Source organism: Molossus molossus, unplaced genomic scaffold, assembly GCF_014108415.1.
Source record: "Molossus molossus isolate mMolMol1 unplaced genomic scaffold, mMolMol1.p scaffold_m16_p_16, whole genome shotgun sequence".
NCBI lineage: Eukaryota > Metazoa > Chordata > Mammalia > Chiroptera > Molossidae > Molossus > Molossus molossus.
The window spans coordinates 23,426,205-23,442,888 of record NW_023425351.1 but is presented as its reverse complement, the minus strand read 5'-3'; the positions used below and the strand labels follow the sequence as shown (position 1 = coordinate 23,442,888).

The 16,684-nt window shown below is 40.6% G+C and overlaps 1 protein-coding gene and 4 non-coding genes across 5 annotated transcripts in view; 1 reads left to right on the top strand and 4 right to left on the bottom strand.

Moving 5' to 3' along the window:
- Nucleotides 1-1,600: 1,600 nt before the first annotated feature.
- Nucleotides 1,601-1,673, bottom strand: TRNAA-AGC. Its single transcript has one exon. It is a non-coding gene; the product is annotated as a tRNA-Ala (tRNA).
- A 132-nt stretch (nucleotides 1,674-1,805) lies between these two features.
- TRNAY-GUA lies at nucleotides 1,806-1,894 on the bottom strand. Its single transcript is given in 2 exon segments — nucleotides 1,806-1,841; nucleotides 1,858-1,894. It is a non-coding gene; the product is annotated as a tRNA-Tyr (tRNA).
- A 499-nt stretch (nucleotides 1,895-2,393) lies between these two features.
- TRNAY-GUA lies at nucleotides 2,394-2,487 on the bottom strand. The gene is made up of 2 exons: nucleotides 2,451-2,487; nucleotides 2,394-2,429 (listed from the first exon to the last, which is right to left on the bottom strand). It is a non-coding gene; the product is annotated as a tRNA-Tyr (tRNA).
- Nucleotides 2,488-2,816: 329 nt separating this feature from the next.
- Nucleotides 2,817-2,889, top strand: TRNAR-ACG. Its single transcript has one exon. It is a non-coding gene; the product is annotated as a tRNA-Arg (tRNA).
- Nucleotides 2,890-15,576: 12,687 nt separating this feature from the next.
- The window catches only part of DNAJC5B (DnaJ heat shock protein family (Hsp40) member C5 beta), a 95,585-nt gene continuing 94,477 nt past the window's right edge, over nucleotides 15,577-16,684 (bottom strand). Inside the window, exon 6 of the mRNA XM_036264173.1 lies at nucleotides 15,577-15,755. Within this exon, the coding sequence (XP_036120066.1) occupies nucleotides 15,661-15,755 (95 nt within the window). The 3' untranslated portion in view covers nucleotides 15,577-15,660. The remainder of the gene's footprint in view (nucleotides 15,756-16,684) is intronic.

The window sequence follows — 16,684 nt, the reverse complement described above, 5'->3', positions numbered from 1 at the left end:
ATCTTAGGAGGAAAGCAGTCATACTGTTAAGTATAATGTTAGCTGTATGTTTTCCATTGATGCCCTTTATCACTTTGAAGACGTTCCCTTACTTTCCAAGTCTGCTGACAGTTTTAAAAATCAGGAATGGATGTTGAATTTTGTCAAACATTTTACAGCATCTATTGAAATGATCATGTGGGTTTTCTTCTTTAGTCTGCTTACTATGATGAATTAATGTTGATTTTGGAATTTTGAACCACTCTTATATTCTTGGAATAAATCCCACTTGGTCATGAATTCCATTCCACACACAAGTTGCTGATCCTAAGACCTTGTTTGCATTCTTGCTCATTCATCTGCCCTAGACATGTGTTCTTCACCTGGATTTTTTTGTGCATTCCTTACCATTCTTTTGCCCTATTACTCATTTCTTGTTCTTTTAATTATTTATAATTTCACTGCCAGTTCCTCCTGTCCACTAGTTAGAACACCCACAATCCCAAAATTGGGGACATATCATCTGATAAAATGATTCTTATCCTACTTTGTAATTTGTTTTCCTCCAAATGATGAGGGTATATTTTAAGTGAATCACTATGCATTCCATGAAAAGAATAAAATGAGATAAGAATAGACTGTCTTAAAAAGTGAAAAATATACCAATAAAATATAACAGGTTGTACACATTGGTAACAAAAATGTACAGGTTGCCTAGAACCCTAAAATGGACATTGGATAAAAGAATGATTTATTCATTGTAATCCTTAAAAAAGATAGTATCTCTGCCTTTGTCCAAAAGATTTATGTTTTGTATTTAGAGCTGCAGTATGGTTTCAACAGCTTTTTTGTGGCTGTATTCTAGGAAATTAGGATAGAGAGAACTTATTGTTAGAAAAGCTCTTGTGTTCTGCTCACTCTGAATCTTTCAGTAAGTGTATGTGTGTTTTGTCTTGTCTTTGTTTAACAAAATAGACTACACTGAAGGGCAGCCCTATATATATAACTTTCTTCCAATGAATTCCCATACTGCTGCTCTCTCTTTAACCTTCCACAGTTATTTCCCAGGAGAAAAATGACATTACAACTCTCCTCCATCAGCAAGCCCTGGGTTCAGGGCCTTTCTCCATTTGATCACCTCTCCAGGAGCCCACAGGCACTACACTGTATGCAGCTGAGATGGAGCAGAATAGTCCTCCCTTCCACAGCTCAACATAAGTTTAAAGTAGTCAGCGCACTTTCCCCAAGATCTCTGTTTTTGTTAGTGTTTATTTTCCATCTGTCAGCTATTCTAACTACAGGCAACTTAGTCCTGGATGGATCCCTGGAAGTGCTGCCATCAATCAGAAATCACAAACGAATTGAAATGGCAAGATGTGACTGCAATCTGTCACCACTTGAGGAGAGAAAAGGAACCAATTTCATGAACTTACCAAAGTAAGTAGGTCTAAACTTTTAAAACTTTATAAGGCTAAACCTCCAGTACCCGTATCTCTCATTTGGAAATTTAGCTAAGAGGCAACTTCAAACTTGCTCCACCCCTCACTTGCCCGATGGCTGACTTTCGGCTACATTCGAAATTAAATGAGAATCTAAAGAAAAATAACAGAGAAAAAAAAACTGGAGGATGCGGGCATCGATCCCGCTACCTCTCGCATGCTAAGCGAGCGCTCTACCATTTGAGCTAATCCCCCACTGCTAGCCAAGGCCTCTTATCTCTTCCCCTAGAGAGAGGTCAGCACACGTAGTTGCGAAGATAAACATTGCGGGTCACATTCCTGACCTTCTTTGTGGCTAATGCCGAAGCAACAAAATGAGTCCAACTCTCCTTCGAGCCGGAATCGAACCAGCGACCTAAGGATGACAGCGTACGTGCGTCTACAGTCCTCCGCTCTACCAGCTGAGCTATCGAAGGGAGCAGGAAGAAGGGTGCTGATTCCTCCATATAACTTGTAGACACTTCTTGGTTTCCTGTGCTCTCCCGTTTCCTTCCCGAGTCCCTGGAGCACAAGATCTCCCGCGCGGACCTCCCACCTCCTCGGGGCCGCAGCGACAGCTCCGGCGCCCGCCCCACCGGCGGCTCCGAGGAGCAAGCCCGAGGCCCGGGGGGCAGGCGGCGTGGCCGCGCTGGCTTTGTCTGCGTGGCTCGGGGGCTCGGGAAACGCCAAGGCCGACTTAGAAACAAGCAGAGGCTGTGAGCCGGCAGCCTCCGGCCGAGCGCAGGCTCACTGCGCCGCTTGCAACTTGGACGGCCGTGCCCGGTTCCGGGATTCGCAAAAGACTTCACACGGGAGGTGCTGCCCTAGGACAAAACTGGAGCGAAAGTGCGAGAACTCACAGCTATGCTTTGGAAGGTAATGTGTACAGGAACTAAGTCACAGAAAGTTGGAGGGTGAAGTAAAAGGATACTTGTCTCCTTCGAGCCGGAATCGAACCAGCGACCTAAGGATGACTCGTGACATGGACATCACCTACAGTCCTCCGCTCTACCAGCTGAGCTATCGAAGGGACGGGTTAGGGAGGGGTCTCCGCCTCCTGAGATTCAGCCCCACCTTGGAGATGGACTTGCGCATGCGCAATCCGGGGGCGCGCGCGGTACGTGCCAGCGTCGTTCCACGAGTGCGCAGGAAGATAACCTGGCTGGGTTTGCGGGAGCCCAAACCCGAGTCGAGTCCAGCTCGGGCGTCCAAGACGGTAGTGCCTGGACGCCGGGACTCCGACGCCACTCCCGCTTGCCTGTCGCGCTTTTCCTTTTCTGCTGCGCGTTGGGCGGTGTCGGTTTGGTCAGGCCTCCCGACTCTATGGTGTGTACACACCCCACCTCGCTCCTATGTGACGGGCCAGTGGCGCAATGGATAACGCGTCTGACTACGGATCAGAAGATTGTAGGTTCGACTCCTGCCTGGCTCGGTATTTTGCCGCCTGACGTTTTAAAGCACAGATTATCCAAACAGAACCCCTCCGCCCCCTCCTGGAGGTGACCGCCTCCTCCGGGTCCCCAGACTATAAGTGCCCAGTCATTTAAGGCGCTTCGCTCCGCGGAGCTTGGGAAATGGGAGGGGCTGGAGCACTCCGCACCCCGAGGCCGGGCGCGCCCAGGCCCCCGCGGGCCGCAGGGGCCGTTCTCGTGGGCCCAGGTAGGAAGCCGCAAGGCGAGACCCACCATTCCCGCGACTAAACTGGTTCAAGTTCCAGGCCCACTTCCCCGGCAGCTCGAGTCCTCGGGTCTTGCAAAGGTCGTTGAAGACGCCGCGGGCGCCAGGCTCCTAGGGAAGCCGCCGCACCCATCCCCCACCGGCAGAGGCTAGAAGTTAGGGTCATGTACAGTGACTCGGGCCGGGTCCTGTTTTTATTCATTTAATTTTAAAGATTTTGCGCTCCCCCTCCTCGGTTGTAAACACAAAATTGAAAATCATCGAATGACTTCGGTTCTGCCCTCAAGTCTTCTAACGAAGAGGGCAATCATTTTATTGGTTTGAGCGAACTGAGTCTTGACTTCGAAGTTGTATTGATCTTATTTGTGGAGAGTTTAGAATTATTTCTTTAAACTCTCTAGGCAGATGGCAATTCCTAAAAGTAAAATCTTTAATAAAATGTGAAATTCGGGAAGAGATAAGTTAAAGAAGATAACATGTAAAGTTAGGGGAAAGGGCTGGTTTTTAAGTGGGGAAAGAGATTTCCTTAAGGCTACAACAAATATGGTTAAAAGAACCTAAAAATTTAGGGGCGTGGGGGTAGAGTGGGGGGGCGTCTGGCAAGCACAGACTATTTGAACAAAATAATGGTGGGTTTTATTTCTGTTTTCTAGTGAACGTGTTGCCATTTTTCACATGCAACAAGCTGATATATTTTTTAAGCTACATAGTGTTTCCGAGAGTTTTTTAAAAATAGCATCTCCATGGGAAGTTGGGGAGATATGTTAAACCTCTCCCCTCAACTTATGAACAGAGCTGTGTAAATTAGGCTAAGAGAAAAGAGACTCTATCTTATTTGTACCTTTTTTATTTTACAAGGGTGGTAAGTAAGGCATTTATTATCTTCAGAGGTCACTGTCTTGGCCATAGTTGCACTGTGGCAGAAACCCTGGCCCCTTGGTGTAACACCTCTTCCACGCACTTTTCCCCCCAACAGGTAGCCAACCAGACTGACACATTTCAAGAGGGCCAAGATGGTGCAAGATTTCTGGCTCTCCTACTTGTGACAGAAATTTACACAGAGTTAGTGTAAGCAAGAGACATTTATTATAAAAATACAGGCTGTCCCAGGGAAACCAAGGATGAAATAAAACTGGGCCTTCTTATGGTTTTTCTCTAAGAGCCTCTCAACTCCTCTTATTCTTCTCTAGTGTGGCAATTTTCAACTGGTGTGCCTCAAGACTTTTTAAAACATGCAATACCTGACTATTTAGTCAGAGGCACTGACCTTTTTCCCCTTAGATTGTCAAATAAAAAAATGACAACAGCCAACAACAATAGCTATCTGGTGTGAATGAATAAAGATTACACCTATTATTTTTTTTGCAGATGGCAAAATTGGCAAAAACATAGTATGTTTTTGGTGTGTCGCAGAATTTTAGTAATTAGTTTATGTGTGCCAGGAGATGAAAAAGCTTGAAAATCGCTGTTTTAGTGCACAGAGTTGAAAACATGGTGCTGCCTTCCCCCAAAAGTTTCTGACCTTTATTCCTCATAGTCTATTGCTGTAGATTGAATATGTGTCTCCTTGAATTCTTGTGTTGAAAACCTAACACTCAATTGATGGTATTGGGAATTGGGGCCTGTGGGAGATGATTAGGTCATGAGGACAGAGCCCTTATGAACAGGATTAGTGCCCTTATAAAAGAGGTTCCAGAGAGATCCTTTCTCTCTTCCATTATGCGAGGGCACAGAAGTTCAAAAGTCTGCATGCAGGAAGAGGGTCTTCAACAGGACTTGACCATGCTGGCAGCCTGATCATGAACTTTCAGCCTCTAGGATTATGAGAAATAAATACTGATTAAAGCCACCCTGTTTGTGGTGTCTATTTTGTTACAGCAACCCAAACAGATAAGACCTCTATCAAGTAGAGACTCAATTCTCCTTCTCAGTCCTGACAGCAAAACTCTTCATTGTTTTGGCCTCGGTTAGATGCACACTCCTGACCCCCAAAATGTGTCCAGGGGTCAGGATTACATGCAGCCATCTGGGAAGCTCACCTCTAGCCTTCTGGTTGAGCACATATGATTGCATCCCCTCCTCCCTAGGATCCCAATGGAAATATAATAAAGTTATATACCAAAAGAAAAAAAGTCTTTTACAGTACAGAAAACGACAGAAGTTACAATCAGCAATCCTGAGATTTTAATTTCTGTGATGTGGAAAGCAAATGAAATTGTATAGACAGACATACAGCCCAGAATGAAGAAAATCTCAGCTCAGAATACACATTCTAGAAGCTAGTAGAAACAGAACCATTTTCCCCATGGAGCTCCCAAGAGGCTCTAGGCACAGTGATAGCAGCACAAAGGTCACAGGCCCACAACATTGTGTAGCTGCTATAGCATTTGTCCTCAGCTGGGGCTACCTGAGAACTGCTTAAGTAGAGTAGATTTAGCTGAGGAGAGCCTGTGGGTGAGTATAGGGCTGAGGGGAGAGGCATTGTAGAGCCTAATAATAACAGACATGGAGAGAAAGAAAGGCCACTCCACTCAAAGTGAGTCCCTCCTTGAGTGGGCATTTGGGGTGATCTTGGGCCAGCATGACTGTTTGCTCTCATGCACCATAAAAGCCTACCAGGGACAAGCAGGCTTTCCAATTTATGGATACAAATTTTGTAGATATAAATCAAGGTAGTCCTTTATTCATGAATATAAATAAATGTCTAACAGACATGGGAGAGTAAACAACAACTTTAAAAACGAAAGTCCAAGATGAACAAACAAAATAACTGAGCCAGGAGGAAACAAATATAATGTAAGAAATAGTGCAGAACTATTTTTTAAAGTGCTAATTGGTATCCTCAGGAACACCTAAGAGGATATTGGAGCGCTTAAAACAAGAATAGGTGTTATTAAAAGGAGCAACAAAGAAAATAATCGAATTTTTGAAAACTAAAAGTGTGATTCCTGAGGTGAAAAAGAACATGTTGGGCATAGCTAAAGATCAGATTTGGAGTTACAGAAGACAGAATGGAAATTATCTCCCAGTACACCAGCATATAGAGAAGAGGAAATATAAAAGTAAAAGCATGGAGAATAGACCGAGAAGACACAATGCCTATCTAGTCAGTTCCAGGAAAAGAAAGCAGATACCATGCAGGGAAAGGAATGGAAGAAAGACATTAGTCATCAGATTGAAAGGGCCTCCAAGTAGGGATGAATGAAAACAACTGTGCCTGGACAGAGTTTAGTGAAATGTTAATGCATTGAGGGATTAAGATGAAACTCTAAAAGCTTTCAGAGATGAGGAACAAACAGAAAATTCAGGCTAACTACAAAGGATGAGAACCGGATTATGCTCAGACTTATCAGCAATACTGGATAATGGAAACAGTAACACCTTCCAAGTTCTGTGGGGTAATAATTTTTAACCTAGAATTGTATAACCAAAGTAGCAATTACATATGAGGACAGTTCACACAGGTCTCATAACGTTTAAATGCCATGATTTCTTTCTGAAACAAATTAAAAATAGTTGACGATGTTATACTGATTGGGTTCTCCAGGAAGCAGAAGCCAACACAGAACTAGAGTACAGAGTTTTACTAGGGGGTAAAGAACACACGATTAAGTAGGGATAGCTATTAGACAATGATGCAGACCTGGCAGTCTCTGCCAGTCCCCTTGATAGTCTCAGAGCAAATATTTCCCTTTGAGGAATCCTGAGTTGGGCAGAAATGTCGGGGCCCTCCTCTGGCCACCTTGTTTAGTCATTAGCCAGAGGCTGACAACCTCTGACACAAGGAATTAACACCTGGAGGCCCTTAGTTAACCATCCTTCTTGCAACTGGTACTAAGTTCTTTCTTGAAAGGCAATCTAGGAGCAAATCTCTGTGGCTGCCACAGATGTACTTCAGCAAGACAAAATAAGAATCCAAGAAAGAGCAGTACACAGTATTAAAAAAAAAGGGAACAAACCAAGGAGCTCAAAATAAATCCCAAGTTGACAGTGACACAGCAAGCCGTGAAAGCAATCCAGACAATTTGGGGGGGAAAAAAAAAAGGTCAGAAGGCTCTAGGTATATGACTTTTCAAAAAGAAAGTGGATTCTTGCACAATAGTAATATAATTATTACCAGGAAGACCTTAGAGATATGATAAAGGCATGTCATTTTCTCAAAAGCAAATCAAAGATAATTAGGAATTTCTAAAAACAAAACAAAAAACAAAGAGCTTTACTAATAACTCATGGTCCAAATGGAAGAAAACTGAAATTTGGCACAATTATGATAAATTGATGGCTTGCGTTACAGGCTAACTTGTGTCACCCTACCCAAACTCTAATATTAAAGCCCTAACCCCCAGTACCTCATAATGTGACTGTATTTGGGGATGGGCCTTTAAAGAGGTAACTGGATTAAAATGGAGTTCTTTGGGTGGGCCCTCAGCCAATGTGACTAGTGTTCTTATAAGAAGAGATAGGACACAGGGAGAAAGAGACTCTGGACATGTGTACACACAGAATACCATGTCAACACATAGCAAGAAGAGGACCATCTGCAAGTCCCGTAGAGAGGCCTCATAAGAAATCAAACCTGCTGACACCTTGATCTTGTGCTTCTAGCTTCTAAAACTGTTAAAAAAAAAAAATTCCTATTGTTTGAGCCACTCAATCTGTGGTAGTTTGTTATGGTAACCCTAGTAAACTAATATAGGGATGGTGAGGAAAGAGAAATTTGCTTTTTTTCTACATTCTTTGGTATTGTTTGCATTTTTGTTTAACTGTATACGAATTATTTTATATAATGTATGGGGCATACAGTCAAGTAATTATCATCTAATCCAGCAACTAATAAAAATTGTTTAAAAACATAGAAACTGATACCCAAAAATGTGAAATGACTTACCTTTAGTAACAGATTTGCTCAATGACAGATGAGATCTCAGATTTCCTGTCACCAGTTAGGACTCTCTCCTTTGTATTACTTGGTCTCCTTGTTCCCACCTGAACACTTGGATTAGAGAGACTGGATTGCTGGACTGCTTTCTGGGAGGAAAGAGGCTGAAAAGTGGCCTTCGATGTCAGACCAGGTCAGACGACCAGCACACCCTGGGAGTAGCAGAATGTTCCATTTATTCAAGGGAACTCTCTTCTCTTACCTCTAGAATCCAAAGATCAAATCCCTAGAATTTGTTAAAAATGGTGTTCCACAAAAGTTAATGTCAGGATACCCTGAGACCTGAAGACAAAAGCTGTTGTTCAGTTTAAAAAGTACTTTACACCTATGCACATGAAAGAACTTTCAAGTTCTTCCTTTCAGTTGGTGGAAACAGTTTTACAGATCAGGAAGCTTTACCAAGAAATGATAAATAAATAATTTCTTCAGGATGATCCTCAGATTGGGGGGAGTGGGGCTGAACTCAGGTTTACTGATTTCTCACCTTTGACTTTCTGTAAATAGCTACTGTGTCCAAGAAGGCTATTTGTGAGAAACCACAGAGATTGTTTCTGAGATCAGAAGGGAACCATTCTGGAGAACTCTAGGAGAGATTGTGGATTCTTGTTACTTGCAGTAGTTAGGTTCTATAAAATCACCACAAACACTGATTTAGTGAATACTCAACTATTGAGTTCCTGTGAGCCTGTTCACAACATTTTCATTAAATGATAAATATATACCTTCGTTTTATGTGTGTTTCTGTTTAGACACTGTATTTAATGTATATTATTGATTCACTAACATTCAACTCAGAGACTTATTTTCTCCATAAAGTACATTATAACTTCTTTCACTTAGGAACAGTAGGTAGCGTTTTAGCACTATGCCTTTAAACACTTTAAACAGTGAAATTACCAAGAAAAAGCAAAAAAAATGCAAAAAAGAAGGTAACATCTGTTTATAATAACAGACCTGAGCTAAGAAGACTAAACATCCTTGTTCAACTTCAACTGGGAAACTCAAATTTCTGTCATTCTGTATATTCTGTGGTCTGAATGGCCACAAAATAAATTTTTGCAAGTGGGCAAATTAGCAAAAATGAAATCTGTGAATGAAGAAGATTGACTATACTCTAAATCAAACTAAATCCTGAGTTATATGCCAAATCACTATATTATAAGATCATAATGAAACCAGTCCCCAGCCCTTCACCTCCATTAAGGAGGTTAGCAGGAGCCATTTGTCTTACAGAGAGATGAGTGACCTTATCTAAGTTGTTCAACCCTTCTGTGTTTTAGTTTCTTAGTCTGAAAACTGGGGAATGGTGATAGTACTTGTCCCATAGTTTGTTGTATTAAGTGAATGTGTAAATATAAAGTATATCAATCTTTTAGGGCAGTGTCAGGTATGAAGCACTACAGCTATTGGTTGTTATTATTAATTTGACAGATACATGTTTATGAAAGAGTGAATCATTTTTTTCAAATACAAATGCACCGTGATCCTAAAAGCCATCACTTTCCACCTCCTTTCAAATTCTTTAGCTGGGAAGAGGTAAGAGAGAGAACTAAGAAAAACAGAATCAGCAGGGAAATGAATCAATTTTTTTTCTATTAAAACTTTATCTTCTTACATATCTTTCAGGTAAAATTTTTTGTGGCTAAAAATTAATTTCCTAGAATGCTATATATTGTGCTTAAAATTTAATTTTATTCTAAAGACAATAAACTTTTGAAATGAAAACATTTTATATAGAACTGTTATGCTGATAAGTTCATATGTAGACAATATTTTTCATTGTCAGTGCCTTTCATTTGTTACTTTTAAACCTAGGTTAGCTTTAAAATATTACTTTCTGCAATTATAATAAGTATTCCTGAAAAATGACAGTTAAGTAGTTAATATAAACATGTACAAATAGATAATTCTAAAAATATTTAAGAAAATTTTGGCATTTCAAAGTGAAAATCTGCCCTAAAAAATTTCCCGCAGGAAAGAAATGTACTGTAAATGAAACTTTGTCTGACAGATGAATTTGGACATCTCAGGAGTGGAGATACTTGGATATCAGAGCAGATTACTCAGAAGTAAAAGGAAAAACTCTCGATAGGTAAGATCCCTCTTTCTGGCCCTGTAACAAGGATGTGTGGGCTTTCAGGAATTGGAAACACTAATAACTGGATTTCCAGCTATTAGAAAGCTCAGTTGGCAGCCCAGTGGTGAGCGGAATGTGTTAAGAGCTGTCCAATAACTGCTGATATGATTCTAGGAATTTAGTTTTGCTTCATGGGGACAGCCTGGAACAGCATAAAATTCCAAAAAGTTGTGTCACACTTACCACCCATGCATTTGGCACTGAAGATGTGCAAGTCTCCTTTTGGAAAAAGGCTTTCTCAGAAATAGCATATGTTATGAGAATTAATTAATAAATAAGTACTTACTTGTTTCCTACTTTGTTTTTAGAACCGTGCAAAATACAGATGATTCTAGAAATCACTGCTAATTTGAGCCATCTACAGTTTGGAAATGGATTTTTTTTTTTTTTTTTTTACAGAAACTGGTTATCTAAATATGCATAATCTAAATTTCTGGCCCTTCGGAGTCTAGAACTGCTCAGAAATAATATGAAGATGAATGTGACTCAGGCGCTTAGGAGGGCCGCAGGCTAGGAAAAGGGGGCTTTGGGAGAAGACGACTCGGTTTCTCTGCCTAGAAGACTGGTACCCTGGACATTTGTCTTTGTGTCAGTGAGAAGGGAGGGGAGGCTGCTGAAATTTTTTAAAAAGATAACTCGGTGATTGGGTCAGAGCCTTGATAGGGTGCCAAGATAACATTAATTTTTGCATTAATTTATTTTTTTAATTTTATTTTTATTGTTGAAAGTATTACAGATATATCCCCCCCTTGACCCCCTCCACCCTGCTCCCGACCCCCCATGCCTTCACCTCACTATTGTCTGTGTCCATTAGTTATGTATAAGTTCTTTGGTTAGTTTCTTCCCTCATCCCTTCCCTCTGAGATTCGTCAGTCTGTTCCATGCTTCCATGTCTCTGGATCTATTTTGTTCATCTGTTTATTTTGCTCATTAGAGTCCACATATGTGAGATCATGTGATACCTGTCTTTCTCTGACTAGCTTAAGAGCTGCAGTTTAACAGAGTAGCAAAAAATTTACCTCAGTCAGGTTTTAAGAGTCTCTCCCTTTCCTTTGGTTGTAAGGGGTCTGCAGGGGTTTATGTCTCCGTCCTCCAAGTGAGTTTCAAGCCCCTAATCTTGTTCCCGCCTGTTTTTTCTGAGGTCTCAGTGTCCACCCCTGTGTGGTTCCTTTGAGGGTCCAGACATGGGCACAGGAGTCTTTCACTATGGCTGCAAAGCCATGACTTAATTTTGTCACCCAGGCTTCCAAGTGTTATCTCATTATAGAGGCTCTCCCCTGTAGGGACCCAAGTCTGGGGTACTCTGGAAACTGCCCCCTAATTCCAAATCCATCTTTAGTCTAGAGGCCATTCATGATGGGGTACTTCTCTTCCTCAGATTTCACTACACACCTTTCGAATGGCCCTTCTTACAGCCCAAGCTCCCAAACAAAAGCCTGGGTAGTGGTTTTTTAGGTGTCCGACTATTTTTGTTTTTAACCTCTAAGGCTATGGTAACCTTTTAAAGATGAAACTCAGTAGGAGAACCCTCATTCCTTTTAGTCTCCTAAAGCACTAAGGACAAAACAAAATTAATGTTTCAATAAATTACCTTTCTATACATCTAAATAATGAATGTGATTGATATAAATTATTTCTATTCATCAATACATTCAGAGAATTGTTTGGAAAATACTTTTTTTTTTTTATCCTCACCCGAGGACATTTTTCCATTTTTTGTACACATAAAGTGGGAGAGAGAAAGAGGAAGAGAGAGAGAGAGAGAAACATCGACGTGAAAGAGACACATCGAGTGGCTGCCACCGACGTGACCAACCAGGGCCGGGGACAAACTGCAACCGAGGTACATGCCCTTAGCGGAACCGAACCCGGGTCTCTCCAGACTGCAGGCCGACGCTCTAACCGCTGAGCAAAACCGGCCAGGGCTGGAAAATAGTTTTGGTCCCCTTTGCCTATTAGCATTGTGATTATTTGTGCTTGAAGTTGGTGGTGGTGGGGGGGGGGGAGAGACATTCCTTTAAGAATATTTCCTTACCCAGACTATTTCCAATCTCTCCCTCCCCCACCAGTTGGGGTATATTTACAATAGTTTAGTTTATCTAGAAGACCAGGAAATGTTAAGATGGAGACTTGACAGTGGTGAGCAGAGAGATTAGGAGACTAAAACAGAGAAATGAGGGTCAAATGGAAGACAGGTAGAAAAGGGAGAGGGAAGGAGACAGGGAAGGAGATGGAGTATTGAGAAATGGTGCAAAGAAGAGACAAAGGAGAAAATGATGTTAAAGAGACTCACGATGAGGGAGTGAATAAAAAGAGAAATATAGAATAAAGAGTAAGAAGACAATGGAAAAACGAGTGAGGAGCACTGGTTCAGTGTTAAACTTCTGGAGGTCAGAAGTTTGACAGTGTCACTAGGCTAAAGTCAAGATGGTGCTAGGGCTTTTTTAGGGGAGGGGGATCTAGAGGAGAATCCATTTCCTTGAATTTTTTAGCATTTAGAGGCTGCCTGCATACCTTGACTTATGGCCCCTTCCTCTTCCACCATTAAGTCATATCTCTGACCATTCTCTGATCTTCAATTGCATTTTTCTGACCATTCTTCTGTAGTCACATCTCTCCCTCTCCATGGCCAGAAAAGGTTCTCCTTTCTTTAAAATTTTTCATTGGTTTTTAGAGAGGTGAAGGGAGAGGGAGAAAGAAAAAGCATTCATATGAAAGCAAAACATCAATCAGCTGCCTCCTGCCTCCTGTATGCCCCCTACCAGAGATATGGCTGGAAATTTGGGCATGTGCCCCGACAGGAATCAAACCTTTCATTGCGCATGAGGCCACACCAGGCAGGGCCCATGTGATTAGATTGAGCCCACTTCGATAATCCAGGATAATCTTCCCATCTTGAGGTTCTTAATAATCACCTTTTTATCATAAGAAGTGATACATTCATTGGTTTTGAGAATTAGGACATGCACACCTTGGGAATTCATTATTGTGCCTCTCACAGAGATCATGTAGCCTTATTTGGTGCTTTCTCTGTAGGTCAGAGGATCAGGCAGTGCATTACCAGGTAAGTGTATTTCCAGGGTAGGCCATATCAAATGTATTTTAGCCCACATATCATTTGAAATGTACAAATAACATGTCTTTATTCTCAAAGCATTAAGAATGCACATTTTGGTAAAGAAAATGCATATTTTTATTATGTTCTAATGTAAGACAGCAAAAATAAATGGATAACCTATGAAACTATATGAAATTTCCTACGCAGGTAGCCTGGAGGTCAAGATTAGGTAGTGAGCCACTGAAGTTGCCAGTTCATTTGACCCTGCATGAACCAAAGCTATGCAACTGTTGCTGAGGATTTTGGTCAGCATGCCCCTTCTTTCTTTCATGTTTCTCTGCTAAGATGCTTGTGGATTCTGAATAACTGCTGGTGATTCCAGATGACAGTTCCAGCCCCTTGACTCCCACAAGATGTTTAAGTGGCCCTTCCTCAGATTAAGAGTTGATCCTTGTGTCTGTTAGCTAAGGGACATTCTGTGGAATTCATTTTCTCATTCATGTGCTGGCATTTGGCACACATCACTGTAATTAGAAACTGGCCTTTTTGGGGAAATATTGGTCAGGACCTCTTCAGGAAATTAATTCAACCATTTGATTCTGATTCTGATTCATGTCCTGTTCTCATCTGAACCACTCTTGTACCAGCTCTATGGGCAAGCTGGAAGTAAAAAAACTTGCTGTGAGAAAGAAAAATGAGGTCTGGGAGAGAAAGAGAAAATGAGCTTTGTCATGTGCCGGTTTTTATTTAAAAATTGGCCTGACCTTTGCTTTGGCTCAAATTTTCCACAGGTGGGGCTATTTATTTCAGAGTTCTGAACTCACTGGGGCTGTTAGTATTGGGTATCTTCATGAGTCTTGTTGAGTGAGAGTTTATATACATAAGAAATTCACATTACATTTTTCTTTGTGTATCAACATATACAAATTGATGTAAGACCAGCTTCTATTTGTTAAACACTTGAAAATTTAGTTCTTTTACCTGGTCTTACTGAAGACGACAGCAGGTATGAAAACAGAGTCATAGGGAGATCAGCCATATCATTCTCATCTCACTTGGTCAGAAGGCTAGTTCATTGGAACTGAGGTTAGGAAGTTTCTTAACTTTCAAACCAGGACCCTTTCTATTTGATTATGTCGATTTAAAAAAATTCCAGTAACTCAAGAGTTAGAGCAGAGTTTTAATGACATTAGAACTGTCAAGAGGTTTCACACCAAGTCTCACCATGTATATTTAAACTTAATTAACTGTAATTTGGTGGTAGGGGAATAAGAAAGAAAAAAGAAAATGGCATTTCATATTATCATATAAAAACATAACAAGATCTTGAAAAATGCAATGTTATATAAAGATCTAAGAAAAACCTTGAAAAAACAAATACTTTTGCTGCTGTACTATTCAGAAATAGCACATGGTTTCCACCACATAGTGAATATCAGGATCAAATAAGTAAGTGCAGAGATTACTTCTAAGTTTAAATGTTTAACATGCACAGGGATGAGCATTTTCTGGCCAATGTAATTAATCCCACCAAAAATGGGATAAATGATATCGCCTCTAAATTATGGGCTATAAAATTTAGAATTCTACCCCTTATCTCATGTGCTGTGTTTTTCTTTAGTCTAATCTAGGCCAGTTATTCAGAAATAATTTTTATTAAAAAATGGTCAACACATTGTTTGGGACTGGTTTGGGCTCACAGTGATTTTCTGGATCATTTATAACATTTAACCAGGTTGGAGTTTTGTTTTTGTTTTTATGCCAATCTAAAAGTACACATAAAACCTGTTTCAACCTGGTTTTACTTGTCAGTTTTCAACAAATTAAAATTTTTAATCTTTCAAAAATGTACTTTAATATGGTTTGTCTTTTTCACCTAGTAATTTCTTCCTGCCTTTTGAAATATTTCTGTAACCATATTGAAAATGGACAGGAAAAAAATCTCCACACATGAAACTTCCTCCTAAATTCTCATGTATATTTTGCTGATGATATTTATGGCAGATATGAATATTGCATTTAGCTAAATAGATGAAAAGTGGCCTCTCTTTCAGAGTATTATTTTAGTCTGTAAGAAATGAGGTCTGGCTCATGTGAAGGGCAGGCTCAAAAGGCCTGTCCAGTGCCACTGTCTTACCTCAGTCAAGGAGCATAAAACGACTCTTCAGGTCTTTATTCATTGAAATGGAATGTTTCATTAGGCATTCTATTCAGAGAGTAAGCCTGCATACTGAGAAAGTTATGTAGGGAAAGTTATCTTTCCCTAAACTAAAAATAAAATACAAATGTGGGAAAGTTCACAGCATTTCATTTTCCCTACCCTCTCCCCATGACCACCTGGAGACATAGTTGAACCAAAAGGAGTTATTGTGGACCCTCAGTGGGTTCGGTATTAAGAATCTGTGCAATAACTTCGAGATCCTTCTCTGATCAGCTGTGTTTTCTCGTTTGCATTTGTAGGCTGGAGAACAACTGGAAAGTCCAGATCTAAAAATAAACAAAGCATAGCAATAAATACCCTCTTATCAAGCTATATTTTCTTTAATGGGGCAAGTAATGGATATTTTTGTTAACATGATGATTGGCAAATCAATTCAATTTGTAAGATATGGAGGATGCCTACCATTTAAAGGACTTCAGAAGGGAAGAGACACTGTCTTTACTATTATATCAGTTATATAAATATAAAGCCAAAGCACTGAACCCAGATTTTAGTTTGAGGCAATTGTTGAACTTGGTTTAGTTTTTACCATCTTGTGGGAATGAGAATAGGCACACCACGTATGTCATATAGACTACAGTGTATATTTATATAAAAGTATCCCCTAGAGTTGTGCAGTACACAGTTGCATATAGGTTATTGTTGGGAGAGAGGGCAAAACCCAGAATTTGCTTAGGTGAAGAATCTAATAGGAAGCTCCCTACATAAAACCAGCACCCAAAATGGTTATGTGCTCTCTAAATCACCATACCTCTAAATCTGCAAGGAAGTTTGTTAGTCTTGAGTTTTGGTGCTGAGTTGAGGGAGGAAAGAGCTCCCCTAAAATGTTTAATGGCAAGCCAATGAGCATACAAATTGGCAGACCAAATTTATGATACCTGTGTAAGAAAGCTCAAGCTGATAATTGTTTGAAATGGTCCAGTGTAAGATGTGCTCCCCAAGCACCTAGCAGAAGTGAATGGCCCCACCTTAAACTCAGGCCTCAAAGAATCACTAAAAGTCACAAGAAACATGAACTCATAGTAAAAACAAATAGATAGGAAAGATAGGAGATAGGATATAGGAGGGAGGGAGGGAAGAAAGGAGGGGGGGAGAGAGAGAGAGAGAGAGAGAGAGAGAGAGATTGAGGAAAGATTACACATATAAACAATGCATACTGAGTGAAAGCTAGTAGGAACAACAGAAGGCCAAATCA